This window comes from Ursus maritimus, unplaced genomic scaffold (genome assembly GCF_017311325.1).
Source record: "Ursus maritimus isolate PB19 unplaced genomic scaffold, ASM1731132v1 scaffold_26, whole genome shotgun sequence".
NCBI classification, from domain to species: Eukaryota; Metazoa; Chordata; class Mammalia; order Carnivora; family Ursidae; genus Ursus; species Ursus maritimus.
Genome location: NW_024425119.1, coordinates 27,886,943 through 27,907,440, shown reverse-complemented (window position 1 = coordinate 27,907,440; position 20,498 = coordinate 27,886,943). Strand labels below are relative to the sequence as shown.

The 20,498-nt window shown below is 36.7% G+C and overlaps 1 protein-coding gene across 1 annotated transcript in view; it reads left to right on the top strand.

Annotated features, from left to right (window-relative positions):
* The window catches only part of IPO8 (importin 8), a 70,696-nt gene that overhangs the window by 2,207 nt on the left and 47,991 nt on the right, over positions 1 to 20,498 (top strand). The window contains exons 2-8 of the mRNA XM_040642293.1: positions 3,618 to 3,699; positions 9,329 to 9,485; positions 11,896 to 12,054; positions 13,078 to 13,234; positions 16,241 to 16,330; positions 17,483 to 17,577; positions 18,207 to 18,291. Of these exons, the coding sequence (XP_040498227.1) occupies positions 3,618 to 3,699; positions 9,329 to 9,485; positions 11,896 to 12,054; positions 13,078 to 13,234; positions 16,241 to 16,330; positions 17,483 to 17,577; positions 18,207 to 18,291 (825 nt within the window). The remainder of the gene's footprint in view (positions 1 to 3,617; positions 3,700 to 9,328; positions 9,486 to 11,895; positions 12,055 to 13,077; positions 13,235 to 16,240; positions 16,331 to 17,482; positions 17,578 to 18,206; positions 18,292 to 20,498) is intronic.

Below are 20,498 nucleotides of genomic sequence, written 5' to 3'. Positions count from 1 at the left end.
TTGCCCTGCCCCATATCCACCCATTTCATCACAGACTGTAATTTCTCTGCAACTTCTAAAAGTAGCTTATTGCTATGCCACTCCTTAGCATTTTTATTTTGTATAATGTTTTGGATTGTAATATGCTCTTACTAGCCTTTTTTTTTTTTTTAGTTGTAAGTAAAAGACAAGTATAATGTCACATAACATAACCTTATAGTAAAATACAGCTATAATGTTGGGTTTTGTGTGCTTATTCTTTATCACCACTGTAGTTTCCTGCTTTGTTGGACAAATGTGTGGGTAATCTACCAGAAGTGATTAGGGTCCAGCTCACTTATTTTAGTTTAGGTCCCCCCTCAGCAAATATGCTCTGCGTAGGAAGTGGGGGCAGCTTCAGCAGGGTACTGATGATTTGTCAATTGCCTTGTGGAAGAGTAGGCAGTTTCAAAACATAACAGCCTCTGTTCTGAAGGATAAATTCTTGTTTGGAGCAATATTTTTCTGTTGCCAACATATTTCTGTTACCAGTGACTGGTTCCTTGATTGCTGTGTGTGATATTGTTTCTATGGGAAAATGCACTTTCATTTTTTCTTTTCTTTCTTTCTTTCTTTCTTTCTTTCTTTCTTTCTTTCTTTCCTTTCTTTCTTTCTTTCTTTCTTTCTTTCTTTCTTTCTTTCTTTCAGATTTATTTACTTAGAGCTTGTGAGCATGGGGAGGGGCACAGGGAGAGAGAAACTTTAGCAGACTGCACTGAGCATGGAGCCAGACACGGGGCTTGATCTCACAACCCTAAAATCACTACCTGAGCCAAAACCAAGAATCGGATGCTTAACTGACAGACCCACCCAGGGGTCCCCGGAAAACTCATCCTGTGCACATTCCTCCTTGTCTCTAGGCCCAGAAGTCCCTATAGCAGCAGCAAAGGGAAGTAGGAAAATGGGGAGGTATCTTGCTCCAGTAACTCATCCACAAAGGTATCTTCTTTTAATAAAGCATTCTCCACAAGGCCTCAATAGGGAAATAAAAATAATTACCTTCATTGCCGAGCTTTGGAATCCCTGCCTTTCCATGCAGCTAATTTTTATTGCCCTTTAAGCGAGTTTGCTTATATGAATAACATATTTATTGAGTTCTAATGCAGGCACTAATACAAGGCTCTCCTTTCACAGAGCTTGCATTCTAGTGGGGGATAGAGACAAGTAAATAATAGCAGGTCCTAAGTGCTATAGATAGTAAAGTCCTGGAGAGACAGTGCTGGGGTCTATAAATAGGGTGGTCATTCTCTGAAGAATGACATTGAGCATAGACCTAGATGTTTTGAAGGAGTGAACCAGGTGAAGAACTGGGAGTGGGAAGAGCAGGTCCAATAAAGGCCTTCAGTTTGGCATGTTGGAGCCCTAGAAAAGTTAATGTCGTGGCAGCAGTGAGGCAGAGAGTGGGAGACAGCAGCTCTTTGCTTTAAGATGAGTTCTTGTCAGATGCAGAATTATGCTATGCAAGTAAACTCTTTATTTTCAAAAAACTTCACAGATAAAAAGTAAATATCAAATGTCTTTTTTTTTTTTTTTCTTAGAAACTTGAATCCCAAGGTGAAAGAAGAAATTGGGTAAATATTTGTGAGGAAAGTAGTATGAGACTTTATCTGAATTTACCCCTGGATGTTTTAGCTGGCTAAATTAACATAGTTTGAATCAAGGCTGAAAGGAGAAGACAAAAAGTTGCACAAGGTCATTGAAGTGGCATGCAGTTGCAAAAAGAGGAGTTCCAAGATGTGTACAAAGGCAACAGTGTTGAAATGAAAGCAGTCTCCACAATAACCACTTTTAAATAGGTACCATTAATCTAAGTGTATAGGTTATTTTGTACTTATTTGTAGTAAGATAAGTATCTAAACTATAGAGATTAGAACTAAACCATGGATGTTTTAGTGTGTGATTCACTACAGGATTTTCTGTATCTCAAATGTTACAAACATGAGTTATTTTATGATAACGTACACGCAGAAGGTTAGAAGAATGGGCTAAGTCTGTATTAATTTTGACTCTTGTAAACTGCTGTTAAAAGAAATCTGTTTTCTTAAAAATTAAAATGGTGGTTTCAATTATGAATAAAGGAGAACTGACTTTATATACAATAGATTAAAGATTCTGAGGTTTATCCAGGATGAAAGGAAGAAAAATTATAAGATAATTCAAAATTTTATAGAAAGATTTGGAAAGCAAAATGTTCCTGGATGGAAAAGATCGATTATTTTAAAGATGCCAATTTTCTCCAAATTTTTTAGTCAAACGTTTATCTTCATAAATGCTATTCTGAATAAATGAGGAGGAAAGGTGATAAATTAAACAGTTGAGTGGTATACATAAACCTCGTGGTATGTTGAAAAGGATGCTGCTGTCGGTCCAGACTCCCGGAGGAAGGGAAGCTCTCGGCTTTAGCTTGCTGAGAGTTTATGAGTCTTTTCTGGGAATGTCTGCAGGCAAGGCCAAGTGTACGCTCTGGCAGTGTAGCAGAACGGTAACCTGGTGCAGGCTCTAGACAGCTGGAGGGAGTATTAGCAGAAGGAATGGGCTGCTCTGTATTTTTTTTTTTTACTTCTAAAGTCAGCATGTCCAAACTCAGGAGCAGGTCAAAGTGGAACATGTGTGTGTGGCGGGGAGTGACCCAGGCAGGGCCACTTCAGCACAGGCTCATTTGGGTGTCGTGTTTAAAAAATGCTCCACTGGTCACCTGGGTGGCTCAGGTCATGATCCCAGGGTCCCGGGGATTGAGCCCCCAGTCTGGCTCATTGCTCAGCGGGGAGCCTGCTTCTCCCTCTGCCCTGCCACTCCCCCTGCTTGTGCACTCTCTCTCTGACAAGTAAATAAATAAAATATTAAAAATAAAATAAAAAAATAAAGGATGCTCTACCCATAGAGGGCAGCTGGTGATGACAACTCGCAGCACTGTCTCGGGAGGCGCACTGTTCCACCCTGGGCTGGTTCCTCTCCATAGCTCAAGCACAGACAATTAACATGATCGTGTCTGTGTTCCTGCGTGGAATCTGCTGTTTTCTGTAGCCCATGTTTTCCATGTTTCTGTTTGTCAAAAATACCATAAGCAAAATTAAAGCACAAGTAAGCTGGGAAGAAACACTTGCAATGTATAGGTCCAATAAAAGGTTAAGATTTTAAATTCATAAATAGCTCTTAGGATTTATTAAGGATGAAACAAATATTGTATTCAAAGAAAGATGAAGGGAATGAGGAATTTGTAGAAGAAAACAAATAGCCAACAGAAAGGATAAATTTTAACTTAGAAATGTAATTTAAAATATGAGTCCGTTTTGAAGGAATGATAATGCTGGACCTTGGATAGATGGGCAGATACTACTTTTGGGAGTGTAAATTGCGACACACTTTCTGGAGAGCATTTTGACAATTTATGTTAAAAAAACATAAAAACGTTCATAAACCTTTATTGACCAATTTATTCCAGGTTTGATTTGAAGTATTTCAGTAGTCTTAATTTTGCCTTGGAGAACTTCTCTCACTTTAAGTTTTCCTTTTATTTGGACAGTAATGTATTCAGTAACCGTGCTAACAGTTATTCATTTACATTGCCCTGTTTTATAAGTATTTCTTTGTAATTTCAGTCCTACAAGATTATCAATTTTGCCCCCAGTTTACTTCGGATCATAGTCTCTGATCATGTGGAATTCCCAGTACGCCAGGCAGGTGAGTAGGTTTTTCATCCTTTATAAAATTATTTATATCTGTGATTTCTTTAAAAAACAGGAAGCACACATAAAGTATTTCAAATGGCTTAAAAACTCACTTTCTTTTTCCCTGGCAACTTGGAGGTAGATACTCAGCCTGACATCTTTCCTAGCTTTCCCTCTCCTTCTCTCCTTTTTACCTACCGATTTCTCGCTTCTGTAACTTTGCCAGTTTCCCCCTTGGCTTTCACAATTTTAATGGCCTAATCTCCGTAATTTTTTATGATTCCTGGTGGCCCACCCTTTGGTCCATAGATGAAGACTGTGAGTTTACGTATGTGGATTTGAGCTCCATTCGTAAGTCGGACCATGGAGGTAATATGTGCGCAGATATTCCTAAACACATGTTTGGGGAACAGGACTTTTGTTTTATTTTATTTTATTTATTTATTTTTTTTTCTTAAAGATTTTTTGTTTATTCATTTGACAGAGAGAGACAGCCAGCGAGAGAGGGAACACAAGCAGGGGGAGTGGGAAAGGAAGAAGCAGGCTTCCAGCGGAGGAGCCTGATGTGGGGCTCGATCCCAGAATGCCGGGATCACGCCCTGAGCCGAAGGCAGGCGCTTAATGACTGAGCCACCCAGGCGCCCCAGGACTTTTGTTTTAAACATGAGATTTACTTTCATGTCTGTGGGACCTTATGGTAGTTCAATGATGTTGGGCCTTCCTCTTTTTGCCTTTTTAATGAGCTGGTCATTAGAGCCCAGAAGATAAAAAATCAAGAAAGTTTTGGAGTGTCATGAGTCCTGAAAAGATAGTAATTTCAAGACAAAAGGAGTAAAATGACAAATGCTAATTTAAAAAGTAGAAATTTAAAAACTCTTTTTTAAAAAATTAGGTCACTTGATATATACTCATTATAAATAATTTGGGCAATACAGAAAAACACAAAGATGAAAGTAAAAAAAAAAATTACCCGATATTCATTGCTCAGAAATGGCCGTCATTAACATTAGGTGAACATTAGTCTTTGCAGGTTCAGGTAGAAAGAGAGAACAGTTTTATACAGATAGGATTGTACTCCACATGCTGATAAAAGTATTTAATTTGCCTTGAACATAACAACAACAAAAAGGTAAGGAATCATTGGCTTTGGGAAAATACTTGTAGCAATATATATGATTTCCTGAAAGATCCCTTTGTTAAGACAACCGATGGAAAGACCTACATGTTGCAATTGTTTGTTACTTTAATAAGGTAAGTCTTATAGGCTTTAATAAGAAGACTTCTTTGTAGATTTTTTTGAAACTGTAACTTTCAGTTGTTTAAGCTTTGTTTTATGAAATAGGGCTGTTCTGAAATCACATTTTGCTGAATGGAAACTATTTTAATAATCTAAGTGTTTAAAGGGCCATTGTGGAGTTCCTGTGAAGCTTTGTAGAAATAGTATTTTTAAAGATCTTAAAGCAGTTTATTGATTTAGTATGTCTTCTTTACATGACATATAAACATTACAAAAACTCATTGGATTGCCTTGATTACATCCCCACAGATAGCTGCTGTCAGCTTTGGTGCAAGGTTCTCCAATTCCTTTTTTCTTATAGATAAGATGGTTTTAAAATGTAACAAAAATCTGTTTTTATATTACATGGTGGTTTTTTTTTTTTTTTTTTAACATATAATGTGTTATTTGTTTCAGGGGTTCTACATGGTATTTTATAACTTTTTTCTTCCATTGGACGATATACCCTTGGGGGGCTGTTCCATATCCGTATATATGCATATACATGTACTTTATTCTTTATAACAATTGTTCATTATTTCTTTGTGCAGAACTACTATAGTTTATTTAAATAATTTGGTATTGATGGATATTTCCTTCACTGTCCATTTTTGTTATCATTGTTGATAGAGGCAAAGCTATAATCAGGATCCTTGGACATTTATCTCTGGATACTTGTGGGAATATTTTCATAGAATAAATGATAAGAAATGGGGATGCTGGGTCAATGGATATTAACGATATTAACATTTAGAATTTTGAATCTTCTCACCAAGTTGCTTTTGCTTACTTTTTGTATCAACCCTGCTATAATGCTAGGTTCCTCATATCCTCTATACAACTTTGAATCTTAATAACTTAGATAACTAAGTTTTGATATGAAATGTAAATAGCACTTGTAGGCAATTTTTCTTCATAATTTATGTAGATTTCAAATCTGTTAGTTATAGGACAGAGTTTATCTTGGTGGTTAATTTTTTAATAGAACAGTTTTCTCTCTTAGAGCATCCATTTTATCATTGAATCTGAAATACACAGTATAAAATTCTACATTGTATCTATCCTAAACTTATAAATTTTCTGTCCTATTTAATGTATTATTAAAATACAAAGATGCCCCAAAAACCATATGGCGACACCCAGACAGGTAATTTATCATTTTATCTTGACATTTAAAAAAGAATGGTGTGATCTTTGCTTTTAAAAAAAAGTCAGCCTGCATAAAACTGTAAACAAATTATGCTAATATTTAGTGGAAAGACATAGTTCTGCAGAATATTCAATTCTTGATTTCTTGGCTTGTTAGCAATCCTAAAATATTCCTGCTACCATCAATCGAGCTCATTAGTGAGTGTCCCTTATTACCTTACTGTGAAGAAATAGGAAAAAAAATGTAATATTTTGATATTGGCAAGCAAAACAAAATAAATTTAGATGTTCTGTTATTTTCCTTTTGAGATATTAAGATCCATAATAACATTATTAATATTATTATGTAATGTACAGAGAAAGGAGCCCATCTTAAATTTAGTATAGTTATGATTAAGAATCTCTCAGGTGACTTTGTTTCTAGTTTTTTACTCCTTGCCTGTGGGGAGACCCTCTAATATATGTAAACCTAGTTTCAGAAATGTAGTTTCTTTAGTACATTTTGGAGTTGTTATGAGCAGAAAAGTAGTTTGAACTTAAAGGTGGTAGTTGAGGTGCACATGGCTGGCCCAGTCGATAGAGCATGTGACTCTTGATCTCAGGGTTATAAGTTTGAGCCCCACGTTCGGTGTGGAGATTGCTTAAAAATAAAATCTTTTAAAAAAAGGATTAAAAAGTAAATACATAAAAGTGGTAGTTGAGGGTTGGGTGTTACATTAGACCTGATGAAGTCATTATTGTTGACTGATGTGGGGACCCTCATTTGAAAAATAGCATGGGTTCTGTTTTGTGCAAGTTGCTTGATTTTTGTTCTGACTTTTTGTATATATTTTTAAAAGATGGGTAGGGAGGGATGTAAAAATTCAGCTTTATAGCCAAATTATTCACAAATTCTTTAAGGTTAACCTTGTTCTAGAATATAGACCCTAGAAAAAACTGGAAAGATGCCTCTGATCAGTCCAGAAGCATTACAAGAAACTCTTTCATTAAAGCTCATGTGTCTTATATGTAGGAAGCTCCTTGGCTCTTACTCAGAATCTGTATAATCTTGTTTTGGATATAATTTACATACACTATTCAGTTTCTTAGCCTTTAACGGATTAAACCAATAAGAGAGAGAGGGTCTACCAAATTACAATGAAAAATGGAAAAGCTTAGAAACATCAACTCAGAAAGCACAGCATTGTGCTTCAGTGAGTTCTCACTGGCATCCTTTTCCCGTTGAGGTTATGGGATCGACTGACCTGTGTAGTTGTGAGTCTGGATCCAGAGCATAGGGCTTAAGTGATGATTTGTTGTGCTTGAGAAGGAGAGAACTGTGTGTATGCTTTAGAAGGTAAAATTTAAACTTAAGATGCTTGGAATGGTGGATTTTGCAGAAAAAGTTTAATAATTTCCATATGACTGGATTAAGACGATATTTGTGTTTTGTTAGCTCTGGCAAATGGTTAGATAGATCACTGTAATTAAATGATTAAAGGGAGGTTTTTAGATTATTGATAGTTCAAATTATCTTTGGTACTTTTTCTTCATTATTCTTAGCAATCCATGATTATCCATAAGAGAAATTAATACTCTCCTATTAACTTAATGTAAATTCAATTTTATCTTAACTAATTGAGGATTTATTTAATTTTTAAAAAAGATTTTATTTATCTGAGAGAGAGAGCATGTGTGTGTGAGCACAAAGTGGGGAGGGAGAGGGACAAGCAGACTCTTCACTGAGCATGGAGCTCAATGGGGGGCTCAGTCTCAGGACCCTGAGATCATGACCTGAGCTGAAATCAAGAGTCAGATGCTTAACCAACTAAGCCACCCAGGTGCCTCTAATTGAGGATTTATTTTACTTTATTCTGTTTTTTTAAGAACTTTTTTTAAAAAAAGATTTTACTTATTTGAGAGAGAGAGGGAGAGCGTGCACAAGTTGGGGGTGTGTAGAGGCAGAGAAAAAAGCAGGCTCCCTGCCCAGCTGGGAGGCTCACATGGGGCTCAATCCCAGGACCCTGAGACCTTGGCCTGAGCCGAAGGCAGACGCTCAACTGACTGAGCCACCCAGGAGCCCTGAGGATTTATTTTAACATACACAAACTAGTGTGCCTTTCATGCAGGCCATCTTGTATGGTGCCCAATAAAAAAATATTTTTTAGTGGTAAAATTAATGGTATTTAATGACTGTATTATAAATAAGTCCACAATTTTACCATGTCTCTATCTTGCTGTTTGTCAAGTTCATAATTTCATTACATTTCAGTTGTATTATAGCCAGTGTAGAACATGTTGGTTTATTCTGTGTCATGTAATGCTTCTGTGAACCAGTTTAGTTTTATGTAAAATTGGGTTGAAGGTGAGGTGGGGGAAGAAGGGAGAGGAGAAACTCAAGGGAAGAAAGTTAAAATGCTTTGCAGATCCTATCTCTTCATTCTTATATATTATGTATATGAATGTATCTGGTGTTATAAATAAGCATTTATTTACATTCAGTGTTCATTTGGGATAGTTAGAAAGTTTCACATTGCCTATCAAAACCCTATCTGAAGTATGTCAGCTTGTTTCTTTCAGAAGCCTTTTCTAACTATTGAAGACGGTTAAACAGAATAGGAACAAAATTATTTTGTATTTTGATAGAAATAAGCAGATAAGAAATTTCCTGAGATGTTACAAGGATATTTGAAGGTTGATGTCTTTTTCCCTATTCTTTTATTTACAAGTGGTAAATATTTCAGAAGGGTAGGACAGAAATTAGTGCTATTTCAACTATGGTGGTGCAGGATAGTGGCCAGTGAAAGAAGATAAACAAGAAAAGCCGTGTACATGAAGGACGGTGGGATGTCACCTGTTGTGGACTCAGCTTTAGGCATCAGGGGCAGTATGGTCTTTATGCTATCAAAATACAGATAGTAGAGTTTCATTTAGACTACCTTATGTTTAGTCTGAGGATATATACTTGATTCCTAAATCATTTTTCTGTCCTGTAAGCTCTGAAGCTTGATTTAATGAAATGTTTTCTGCTTAGATTTGCTTTACTAGCTCAAGAGAAACTTTAAATTCTTGTACATTTTCCGTTCCCCATTTGGCAATTTATAATTGTAAGATTTTTCCATTTTTGTGGAGTGTCATGTTTAGCAGTGAAGGGCTTAGCCTTTCCTGCTCTGTAAAGCTGAGTTACAGCCATCTTTTCAATACTGCTACATTAGCATTTTTTCCCCCTCTACCTTAGCTGCCATTTACTTGAAGAACATGGTGACACAGTACTGGCCTGACCGAGAACCTCCACCAGGAGAAGCAGTATTTCCATTCAACATTCATGAAAATGATCGCCAGCAAATACGTGATAACATTGTGGAAGGAATAATTCGGTCTCCAGATTTAGTGAGGTACATTATGCTATATATGAATAGTAGGAAGCACAGAATGTTTGGATGGGAGAGGTTGGATTTAATCATCAGCCTCAAGTTTGTATTTCTGAAGAGGAAAAGTAATGAAGGTGGGCACTCAAAAAATATTGTTTTACTTGTCTTTGCAACTGTAATTCTTTACCTCAGATCATTTTGGAAAAGATTTAGTTGCCCTAAGTTGCCAAAAAAGAGTTAAGGCTAAAAAATTTAACTAAAATCATGTAAATCCCTGCTATTTAAATAACCTATGTTCTTAGTTATGATCTCTTTACTTTTTACCATCTGCTCCGTCCCCAACCCTCCCCCGTACAGGGAAATGGACTCCTGGGAGTTTTACCTACCACTTTTCTTTATACTTTACCTATCTTTTCATTCATTTTTTTTTTTAATGAACTGAGTATCTTTTTCTTTGGAGAAGACAGGGTGGAGTAGGTATAAGCTGGAAGACTGCCTCCGGTTTTTAAAATTCAGGTTAGATGCTAGAGAGCAGCCCTGTCCAGTAGACCTTTCTGTGATGATGGAGATCTGTATCCACCCTGTCCAATATTTAGACACGTGACATACGTGGCTGTTGAGTACCTGAAATGTGGCTACTATAACTGAGGAACCAAATTTGTCGTCTAATTTTGGTCAAAGTGTGCACGTAATGCTAGCGGCTTCCCCTCTTGCACAGAAGTGCTGCAGAGTCATTAACAGTTTGCAGTTTTAAAATAAGAAACACAAATTCTTTTCCATGTGAGCTCGTAATTAGATTTCTGTTGAAAATGGAGGAGGGAAAGAGGTGAAACTGAGGTAGGGGAATGAAATTGTTTAATGTCAAGAGATGAGATAACACTTTGTCCCTGAGTGTCTAATGTACATTATGTCATAAGCAGTAGGAATAGGGAAGAAAGTGTGAGGGGAACAGCGAGGAAGGAGAGCAAACATTGACCTCCTCTTCGTGTAGTTCCTTTGTTAGTTAAGAGGAGAAAAGACCCATTATTCTCAGTGGGTGCCCGCATGCCAACCTGGCAATGGCTCCCCTACGGTCGCATCGTGTGTCCGTGTCTTGTCAAAATCTTTACACTTAAAGTCCCTCTGAATCTTGCGTTGCTTCTGCATGGTAACGTCTGAAAGGACGGCTGCTCATAGCCATTTTTTGCTTGCTTGGAATAAGAAGGGACTAGGAGGACTCCTGAAGATGAAATTTGAGAAAATGAGAAGTTTCAGTTGTATTGCACACAAATATGACATATTTACTGTTTAGGCACAACTGCTGGGGCACAAGAGAAGACCTTTATCTTTATCATGAGACAGTTGCTTCTTGTATGTCTTGAAGGCTTAATTGTAATCACTCTTGAAGAACTATTCTCAAAGTTTATTTAAAAGTATGGCAAAGGAAATTTTTCAAATGGATTTGGTAACATAAAGAGAAGGCATTATTTTGTGTGTTTCATTTCAGCAATTGAATTATTAGCCAACTGAACACACAATTTTTTTTTTTTTTGGCATTATGGAATCCTAATTTAGTCAGGTTCATTTTCTGACCATTTGCAAATGACCATATAAGGACATATTGATAGTTTGTTGAAGAGAAATTTTTTCCTCTTTTTTTTTTTTTCCAATCCCAATTATAGTAGGGAACCCATTGAGGAAGTGGTTACTGACATAAACGTTATGAGATCACATCTTTTATAAACTTTGTGGTTTTATTAAAGAGCAGTCTCTCTGTTTTAGGTCTTTCTTTTTGTTTTTGTCTTCATTTCTTTGCGAATAACAGCTTTCTTCTTCAAGAATTTCCAGCTAATATGGTTTCTTATTCTGAAGGACAAAATTACCGTCTTAGGAAGCTTTGATAGGAGCAGCATACCGTGTGGGCTATTAACTGATAATAGATGGTTCAGGCTCACACAAATGCTTGCCACTGTTATGGCAGCCTCCGTTTTACCTACTTTGACTATTTTTAGGCTAAGTTTTCCGGTTGTAATGACACAATACTTTTGTTTTGTTTCCCCCTTAGGATACAGTAACTAAAATACAAAAGGTTTAACAAGCTGGGAAATTTTGCAGAGCTGTGGTGGAGTCATTCTTTCTTTTTTCTTTTTTTTTTTTTGGAAATTTTTAAATGAATTTTTATTTTTAAATTTTTTCCCCTAAAGCTGTATTTAGGATAATCCCATTTGAAAGTTTTCGTTCATTGTAGGAAATTCCCCATTCCGTTTATTTTCAGGAAGTGGAGCTGCTGAGGAGGTTTTTCTTTGTAGGACTGTTCTTTTTCCCTGCCCGAGATATGTAACTATGTGATATAGGTAAATAGGGGTTAGAGTGCTTTGTGTAAGACATTAGAGGTGTTTGAAACCTGATATTTATAACTACTTAGATTTTGGACTTTTTTCCCCCCACCTTATAGAGTCCAGTTAACAATGTGTCTCCGTGCCATCATTAAATACGATTTCCCTGGTCACTGGCCAGCGGTAGTCGACAAGATAGACTATTACTTGCAATCACAGAGCAGTGGAAGCTGGCTTGGCAGTTTATTATGTCTGTATCAACTGGTGAAGACATATGAGTAAGTTGATTTCTATTGGCTGACGACACCAGCCTTGTGTTACTTAGAAAGAATTAAATTGCATAGAGAGGTGTGCTGTATGGGTGTTCTGCAGAATCAGGTTAGTTTGGGAAATGTTGGGTTAAGCACAAACCTGTTTATTTACTATAGTTATTCAGAGAACCTTTAATCTGCTAAAGTACATTGCTAATCTCTAAGGCAGTGATAAGATATGCAGAGTGTCTTGAATTTATTGGCCAGTTTCAGAGGCCCATTTATTAACAGCTTTCCTTGGAAACTCATACAGAAGTACCCTAATATTTGAGTTCTTCAAGTGAGCACATTATTAAGTAAACCAAACATGTAACTTTTTGGATGCAAGATAGAAAATGTTAAAGTTTCCTTGCTAGTGATGTTCTTTTCCATAAAAGTTGCTGGGGAGGTAAGAGACTAGTGAGTGTCACATTTAACAGCACTGCTTTCTGGTTTCCAGGAGGGTTGCTCCTTACGCATTTAGAGTCCCGTAGTTTTCTTTTAAAAAACTAGTTAGTTCAGACTCTGTAGAGTTTTTAGAAGATATTTGAGATCTGGAGAAATTGAAGTAACCTAACAGCACCTAAGTTTGCAAACTATTTTTAACATTTCAATTTAGCATATGATAAGAAGAAAGTTTTCCCCCTACATTATTTGTTATATGATAGGAATGTCTATTTAAACAAGCATATCAACTTGTATTTTATAGGAAGAATTGTGGTATGATGAAAATTAAGTAGTGGAAAAAATCACTTAGGAAATTTGCAAAATAGTCTAGAATTCTTTGAAATCAATTTAACCCTTTTTGGGTTTCTCTGCCTAAAAGAGAGATGTGCTCTTTCAGAGTTTCTTCCAAGTTTATTCTGACAATCCAAACAAAAAACGTAAGCCATTGTTTGGAATGCTTTTGTTTTGTTAGCTTTATCTAGTTAAAAAAAAATGTTTTCATTCATTATTTATAGCTCTTTTGTAGGGGGAGAAATTATTTTTTTCTCTTCTTTGCTCATGTAGATATAAGAAAGCAGAGGAAAGAGAGCCTCTTATAGCAGCAATGCAAATATTTCTGCCTCGTATTCAGCAACAAATCATGCAGCTCCTTCCTGATTCCTCGCATTATTCTGTTTTACTACAAAAGCAGATTCTGAAAATCTTCTATGCACTTGTTCAGGTAAGTTTCTGTTGCAGAAGATAAATATGGGACCTTGTATTTTTGACATATGGAAAGTGCTTAATAAGTGTAAGTTATTGTTAAGAGTTATTATATATTCTCACATGTATTTCTTTAAAAAAATCCTATGGGAGAACAAGCTCACAGAGATTACCTTAATTGTCCAAATTGATCTTCGTGGCAGAGCTGAGATTCACTGATGGTGCCTTTCACTCCAGTGTCTGAAGTGCTGGGTGAGGAAGAACCGGAGTAATTAACTGCCTCAGATTGCTTGACTTATCTGTCAGTAGCATTCTGCCTGTTGCTAAGTTAGGATTATAAAGGAGAAGAGGAAGGAAAAGAAGAGGGTCCCTCTTCTACTGGGAAATCATACTGATGACAGTTTCTTTGTAATTTGACCCAATTTAGAGCTAACAAAGAAGGTTTAGTACCTCACTTTCCTTCATTTAAAATATTTCCTTTTCTTATCTGAAAGCTATCAAGAATATTAATATGAGAGTCTAAAAAATAATTAGCAGAGGACAGAGATGGAATATTTTAAGTATAAAAATATTTAAAATTTAATCCTTGAAAGATTGGATAAATTATTTAGATGTGGGTGGAGGAAGAATAATTGTTGTCAGTCTATAAAGTGTTTGATGATGAATGAGTCAGACCTCTGTTACATGCTTTTTTATTAGATCAGTCACATAAGAGGGTCGTGTTGTCAAGCTAGAGAGCTCGGGAGCCAAGACGGTTGGTTTTATTCTTGGCTTCGTGTCACTTTAAGTACTTTTGTAGTGTTTCAGAATATTTCGCTTCAATAAAGATTTATATTTTTAGACTCCTCTTTTAAACTTTTTTTAAAAAAGATTTATTTATTTTAGAGAGGGAGAGAGAGAAAGCGTGGGGGGAAGGGGCAGGAGGGGGAGGCAACAGACTCTGCCCTCAGCATGGAGTCCAATGGGAGGCTTGATCTCAGGATCCTGAGATCAAGACCTGAGTTGGAAACCAAGAGTAGGACGCTCAACTGACTGTACCACCCAGCGCCCCTGATCTTTTAAACTTTTAATAGAGAATGGTCTGAGGTAATTTTTTTTTTTCAGTTTAGCAGGGAGAAAGAAGGGGGGAGGAAGTAAATCTGAGGAGAGAAGAAACTAGAGTACTAGGAAACTATATTCCACCCCCCTGCCCCCTACCCTTTTTTAAAAGTAATAGGGAAGGAAGATACATGGTGCCTTTGGCTTTTTATTAAAGCACTGTTCAGAAATTTTCCTGGGGACAATCACTTTACTCAGAGGCAAACATTTTTTATTCAGTGAGATGTTTTGCTATTAGATATAGTAATATCCCATTTATACAGAGGCTAGATAATCCCTTTCCCATCGGGAGAAGCATAGTAGGATTCAGGAAGTAAGACAGGCTCATGAAATAATTTTCCTAACGCCTCCACCTCTGTTTGATTTCCTAAGAGGGCAAAACCTAAAATGTTTTCTCTCAACATATGCTGCTACAAACCTAAAAACCAGTGCAGAACCTCAACATTTTTAATCGTTTTTGTGATCTATTATATGCTACCAAAGTAATATGCTCCCTCTGGGAATCCTGGAAGCAAAAATTTAGGCAGCTTCAAGAGGCACGATACAATAATAATGTAAGTAAAAAGTTAATGTCTGGTAATTTAGGAAGAGGCAGAAAAGTTTGTTTTAAAAAGTATGATACAATTAAAATGACTTTGTGTAAGTAGCATTTATTAAATGTTTACTGTGTACAAGACACATGGATATTCCATACATACTTCAGAATTCAGTTTGTCCAGAAGTGAACTCCTCGTCCCTCACCCACTAACCTGGAATCTGTTCCTCCTCTGCTCCCTGTCTCAAGCCCAAACAACTCCCCATTGCACTTAAACTGGGAACTTCTTAACATAGTCTCTAAAACCCTTCATCTCTCCACCTTATCTTTTACCATTCTTACCTTCGTACTTCACACTCTGGCCATACAGGAATTCTTTCAGCTTCATGAACAGGTCACGCCTTCTCTCATTCTGAGCCTCTGAAATTCTGTCTGGAACACTCTTGTCCTTTATGGCTGGCCAATTCGTGCTCTTTCTCCAGGTCTCAGCTTGTGCGTCACTTCTAGAAAGATGTCCTTGATACTACCAGCCTGGATGAGGCAATCCTCTTGTGTGTGTCTTTAACAATATTGTACCGTTCTTGTCTGTATTGTATCTTACGATATTATAATTCCTTGTTCGTATGTGTGTTTTCCCCAACTAGTGTGTAAGCTTTGTGAGGACAGAGACTGTGCCTCTTACTTGTTGTTATGTCCTTAGCATGTAGCAGGTTTTGAACTTTATGGAGCAGAGGCCTTGTGTCTTACGGGAGTGTAACTCACAGTGTAGCAGGGAGACCCACAGTAGTGCGCTAGTCGTGATGTGATGCTGCCGTGTAGAGAAAGTAACCTTTATGAGGTAAAGATTTTCATTAAAATGGTTAAAATGAGTTCTCACTACAAAAGGTAATTATAGGAGGTGTTGACCTTATTTTAGTAATCATTTCACTATATATATGTGTGTGTGCGTGTGTGTGTGGATCAGATTATCACATTGTATATTTTACACTCACACAATGTTATATGTCAATGGTATCTCAATAAAGCTGGGAAAAAAGTGGTTAAAATGAAAAGCTTGACACAAAGGGGTAAATGGTAAAAGTCACTTTTCTAGAATCTCATGCTGAATAAATGAAACTTTACTGTATTAGTTTTTTTTTTTTTTATTTAAACAAGTAGCCTAGAGAAATACTTCATGGCATGCATATTCCTAGATTTTCAAAATTTTAATTTATTTGCATATGTTTACAGACCTATTTTAAGTTAAATTTTAGGTTAAACCATATGAGATTACTGTTTTCATCATCAAATGTTAGCCATTTCGTATATTTCAGCCTTTGACTATAGATGAAATTGCTGGCTCTTTTGGAGGGGAGGAATTACTGTTTGATGGTGGTGTTCTTCTGTTTTCAGTATGCATTGCCTCTTCAACTGGTGAATAACCAAACCATGACGGCGTGGATGGAGATCTTTCGAACTATTATTGACAGGACGGTTCCTCCTGTAAGAAAGGGCTTCTTGTTGAGAAAAATTGTTTATTAGGTTTGGGATATTTGTGGTAGACCGATTTATTATCCCGGCTTGCTTTTTGAAAAAAATTAATATTGTAATAAAAATAGTAATACATACTAATTTTTATAAAGTTCAGATAAGCAAAAATGATAAAATAATTATATTTAATTCTACTAAAGATGATAAAAACCATTTTTAAAACTTGGTATTTATTCTTTTGTCCTTTTTTTCCCTCTGGGTCTATATACAGCCACATTTTATTTATAAAAATGGCATATGTAGATCCGGTTTTGAAATTTTCACTTAAAATCTCATACAAATATTTTTTATGCTGTCATTTTTGTGGAGTGTTTCATTTGCTGGACATTTGGGTGGCTTTAGGGTGTTGGTGTTGTAACTGTAAGGATGTAGTTAAATCTTTATGCACATACATGATTATTTTCTTTGGATAAACTCCTAGAAGTGTTTAGGGCTTTGACGGATCTTGTAAAGTGCTCTCTAGAAACATTGCTCTGGCTTATGCTTTAATAAATAGGGACTGAGACTGTTACATTAAATTCTAAGTTTGCCAGTTTGATAGGTGAAAGATGGTGTCTCGTTTTTATCTGTAATAACAATGATGCTATATGTCACTTATCAAATTAACTCTAACTATTCAGAATAACTACATTAAATTACATAGTTTTAAATTTAAGCTTGTCTTCAAATGTGCAGTATTCTTTCTTTTATCTGTATCTTGGGACAAATTATCCTGAGGTTTACTTTATATACAAAATACACAGAACTTAGGGAACAGATCGGTGAATTTTGACAAACACACACCTGTGTTACTATTACCCGGATCAAGATGTAAAACCTTTCTGTCATCTCAGAGTTTCCTCAAGGGACATGGTGTCTTGTATTTTGTTTTCCACTTATTTAGGCCTTTTGAAGATAGGAGATAAATGTGAACAACAGCATTAGTTAGTTGAAATTTACTTTGCTTATTTAATTCCTACCTAGCAATCCGTAAGTAAGAATTTGCATTTGCAATCTAAACTCACATTTAATATTATTTAATCTGTAACAAGATTTATTCTGCTTTTGCTTTTCGCATGAACCCTTTTATTCAGAAATTTAATCTGGGTGTTTCTGTCCTCTTAGGAGACTCTGCAGATTGATGAGGATGATAGACCGGAATTAGTCTGGTGGAAGTGTAAGAAATGGGCACTGCATATCGTAGCTCGTCTCTTCGAACGGTAATTCTGTTTATTAGATTTACGATCTTATGCTCAATACCTCAGTATTATATCCAGTGCTGGATAGGCCCCTTAATGCTCCACAGTAGATCATTATTTGTGGCTTTAAAAGCCATAGTGGGCAAGAAAAAACAGTCACCCTGTGTTTTAAGGTAGGCTTAACTGTGGTTGTTGGCTTTGAGATCATAATGATGTGGACAGTCTTCTCTGGATCCTTCTGTCTTCTGTGAAAAAAGAATGGAGACATGACATTGTGTAGCTCCTTGGAAATATGTAGGAATCATACAAGAAGGTGCATGGCTCTTCAGCTCCATAGGAAAGTTAGTCAAATTTAATTGTAGAAACATTTATTTAAAAAAGGTCAGATAATAACATTTTTATTTGTACTATGTGCCCTTTAGAAACTCTTGCTTAAGTAGGTGGAAGCTTCTGTCTGAAATTTTAAGTATGGCCCAGAATCTAAGTACAAACTCATCCTGATTTCATCTTGGGGCTTGTGGAAAAGAGGAAAGTGTTAGTTTTCTGCCCAGATAGAATAGATCTTTCAACAAGGGACTGTATTGAAACTAGTGAGCATGCTTTGTTTTAAAAATTTGTAGTATTTAAACATTTTCTCTTTGTATTTTAAGATATGGAAGCCCAGGAAATGTCACAAAAGAATACTTCGAATTTTCTGAATTCTTTTTGAAAACCTATGCAGTGGGAATTCAGCAGGTAATAAATGTATGCTTTTTAAGTGGAAGGACAGTTATTATTGAAAGTAGTTAAGTCATTGCTATCCATTTAAAAGTAGGTTATAAACATATTAATATATTATATGTTTATAGGGGATGAAATGGCAGCTCTAGGAACCGAATACAGTGCAATCAGCCCTAGAACCAAATGTGCTAGGGCAGCTTCCTTCTAAACTCCTAAATGCTAGACTCAAACCTTTTACATTTGTTGATACTGATGTTGCAGTGACCAGTGCTTGAATTGGGTTTTTCTGTTAACTCTCGGACCTCTTATGGGTTTCTTATTCTCTGTTCCTTCGATCCTCATCTCTTTGTTCAAAGCTTTTGTATCAGAAGATTTATGTAATGAATTGATCTATTTCAAGAGGGGTGGAGCTCAGAAGTTAAGACCTTCAACTGAGAACTTACACGTTTTTGTGGAAGTTTGGGAACCATTTTGTACAGTGAAAATTTGTTCTTGAGAAATAATCCAAGTTGGTATTAATATTTAAAACCTACAAAGGACATTTGGGTGTGAAGAGTGGTTGACCTGTATTGCCATTTAATCACATTTTTGTTTATATTCCAACGCATGAAGTTTAATAACTATTCCAGCACTGGTTGTGTTGAGACCACAGTGAGGAAGCAAAGATTAAACAAACATAGTAAAGCCATTAATGATATAGAGGGTGTTTCTAGATTTTTATAAATCTGTGCATATTAGTCTTCTTTATTGTCAGTGATACCAAGTTAAATACTTCAACCCTGTCATCGTAGATGGAATACTTCCTTTTATGGATGATCATTTCTAAAAAGTACCTCACAACAATTCAGGAAAGCTATGGCTATAATTTTCTCACAAATTATTTTGTTGGCCCACAAGGAGGTCTGTAGTGCAAATCAGTGAATAATGAATGAAATGGTCTGTTCAACCATTCTCTATGGAAACTGGGATAATCAGGAAGCAGATCAGCTCTGTCTTCCGCCGTTTCCACGGCTGTTACACTCATGAAGCATCCTAAAGTCGATGCCGTCTTGAAGTGTGCCCAGCCTGGTTTTTCCGGTGCCACGTAAACACGTGTATGTCGCTGTACGTACATATGCTTTCAGATTTCATGGCCTTTCATCCATGTCATAAACTATTTGTACCTTGGTTACTTAACGTATATATTCCTAGTATTTAAAAATTGTTGTCTTATGAGAAACTGTTCTCCCCTTCACCGTTGTTTCTCCTCTCCCACCACCTCCGCTTGTGGAAGCCACAGCTGTCTTAGGAAGAACCACGTGCAGTAGCGTCCGCTTGTAGCTTGCGTCGCAGAAAGGGCAGCTAGGCGATGGCAGCCCTGCTGACACCTTGAATAAACCTGAATTTTTATGTAACTTGAACTGAATTCATGTTCTTTTTTTTTTTTAAAGATTTTATTTGTTTATTTGGCAGAGATAGAGACAGCCAGCGAGAGAGGGAACACAAGCAGGGGGAGTAGGAGAGGAAGAAGCAGGCTCATAGCAGAGGAGCCTGATGTGGGGCTCGATCCCAGGACTCCGGGATCACGCCCTGAGCCGAAGGCAGATGCTTAACCACTGTGCCACCCAGGCGCCCCTGAATTCGTGTTCTGAGTTTATAAATTCTGTGCATGTTTTGAAAGAACTCTTTAATCAGCACTTCAGTTTTAAGCTTGCTATAGTGACGTGCTCTGGGAGCAGGAGCTGGAAGATTTGGACTTTGTTGTACTGCTACCTCTGATGGAGGGTCCTAGGGACAGTCACAGCTTGGGCGTGGTTCCTTCCTCATGAACAGTTTTTTTTTTTTTTCTTAAATAAGACTTAAAAAAAATAACTTTTCAGTTTTGTATTATGTTTACAAAGACTTTCTGTGGTCTGAGACTATAAAATAAAATTCTTCAATATTTTGTTTTTTCTTTCTTTTTTTTTTTTAAGATTTTATTTATTTATTTGAGAGAGAGAGTGAGAGTGCACAAACAGGGGAAGCGGCAGAGGGAGAAGCAGGCTCCCCGCTGATCAGGGAGCCCAATGATGTGGGACTTGATCCCATGACCTGAGCTGAAGGCAGACTCTTAACCGACAGAGTCACCCAGGCCCCCCTTCAATATTTTCTTCTACGCATCCTATGCTTTTATTTTTTTGTTGACGTTGCTGAAATAGCTCCCCATCTGGAATTAATTTTGGTGTGGAGTTTAGTTAGGGAGA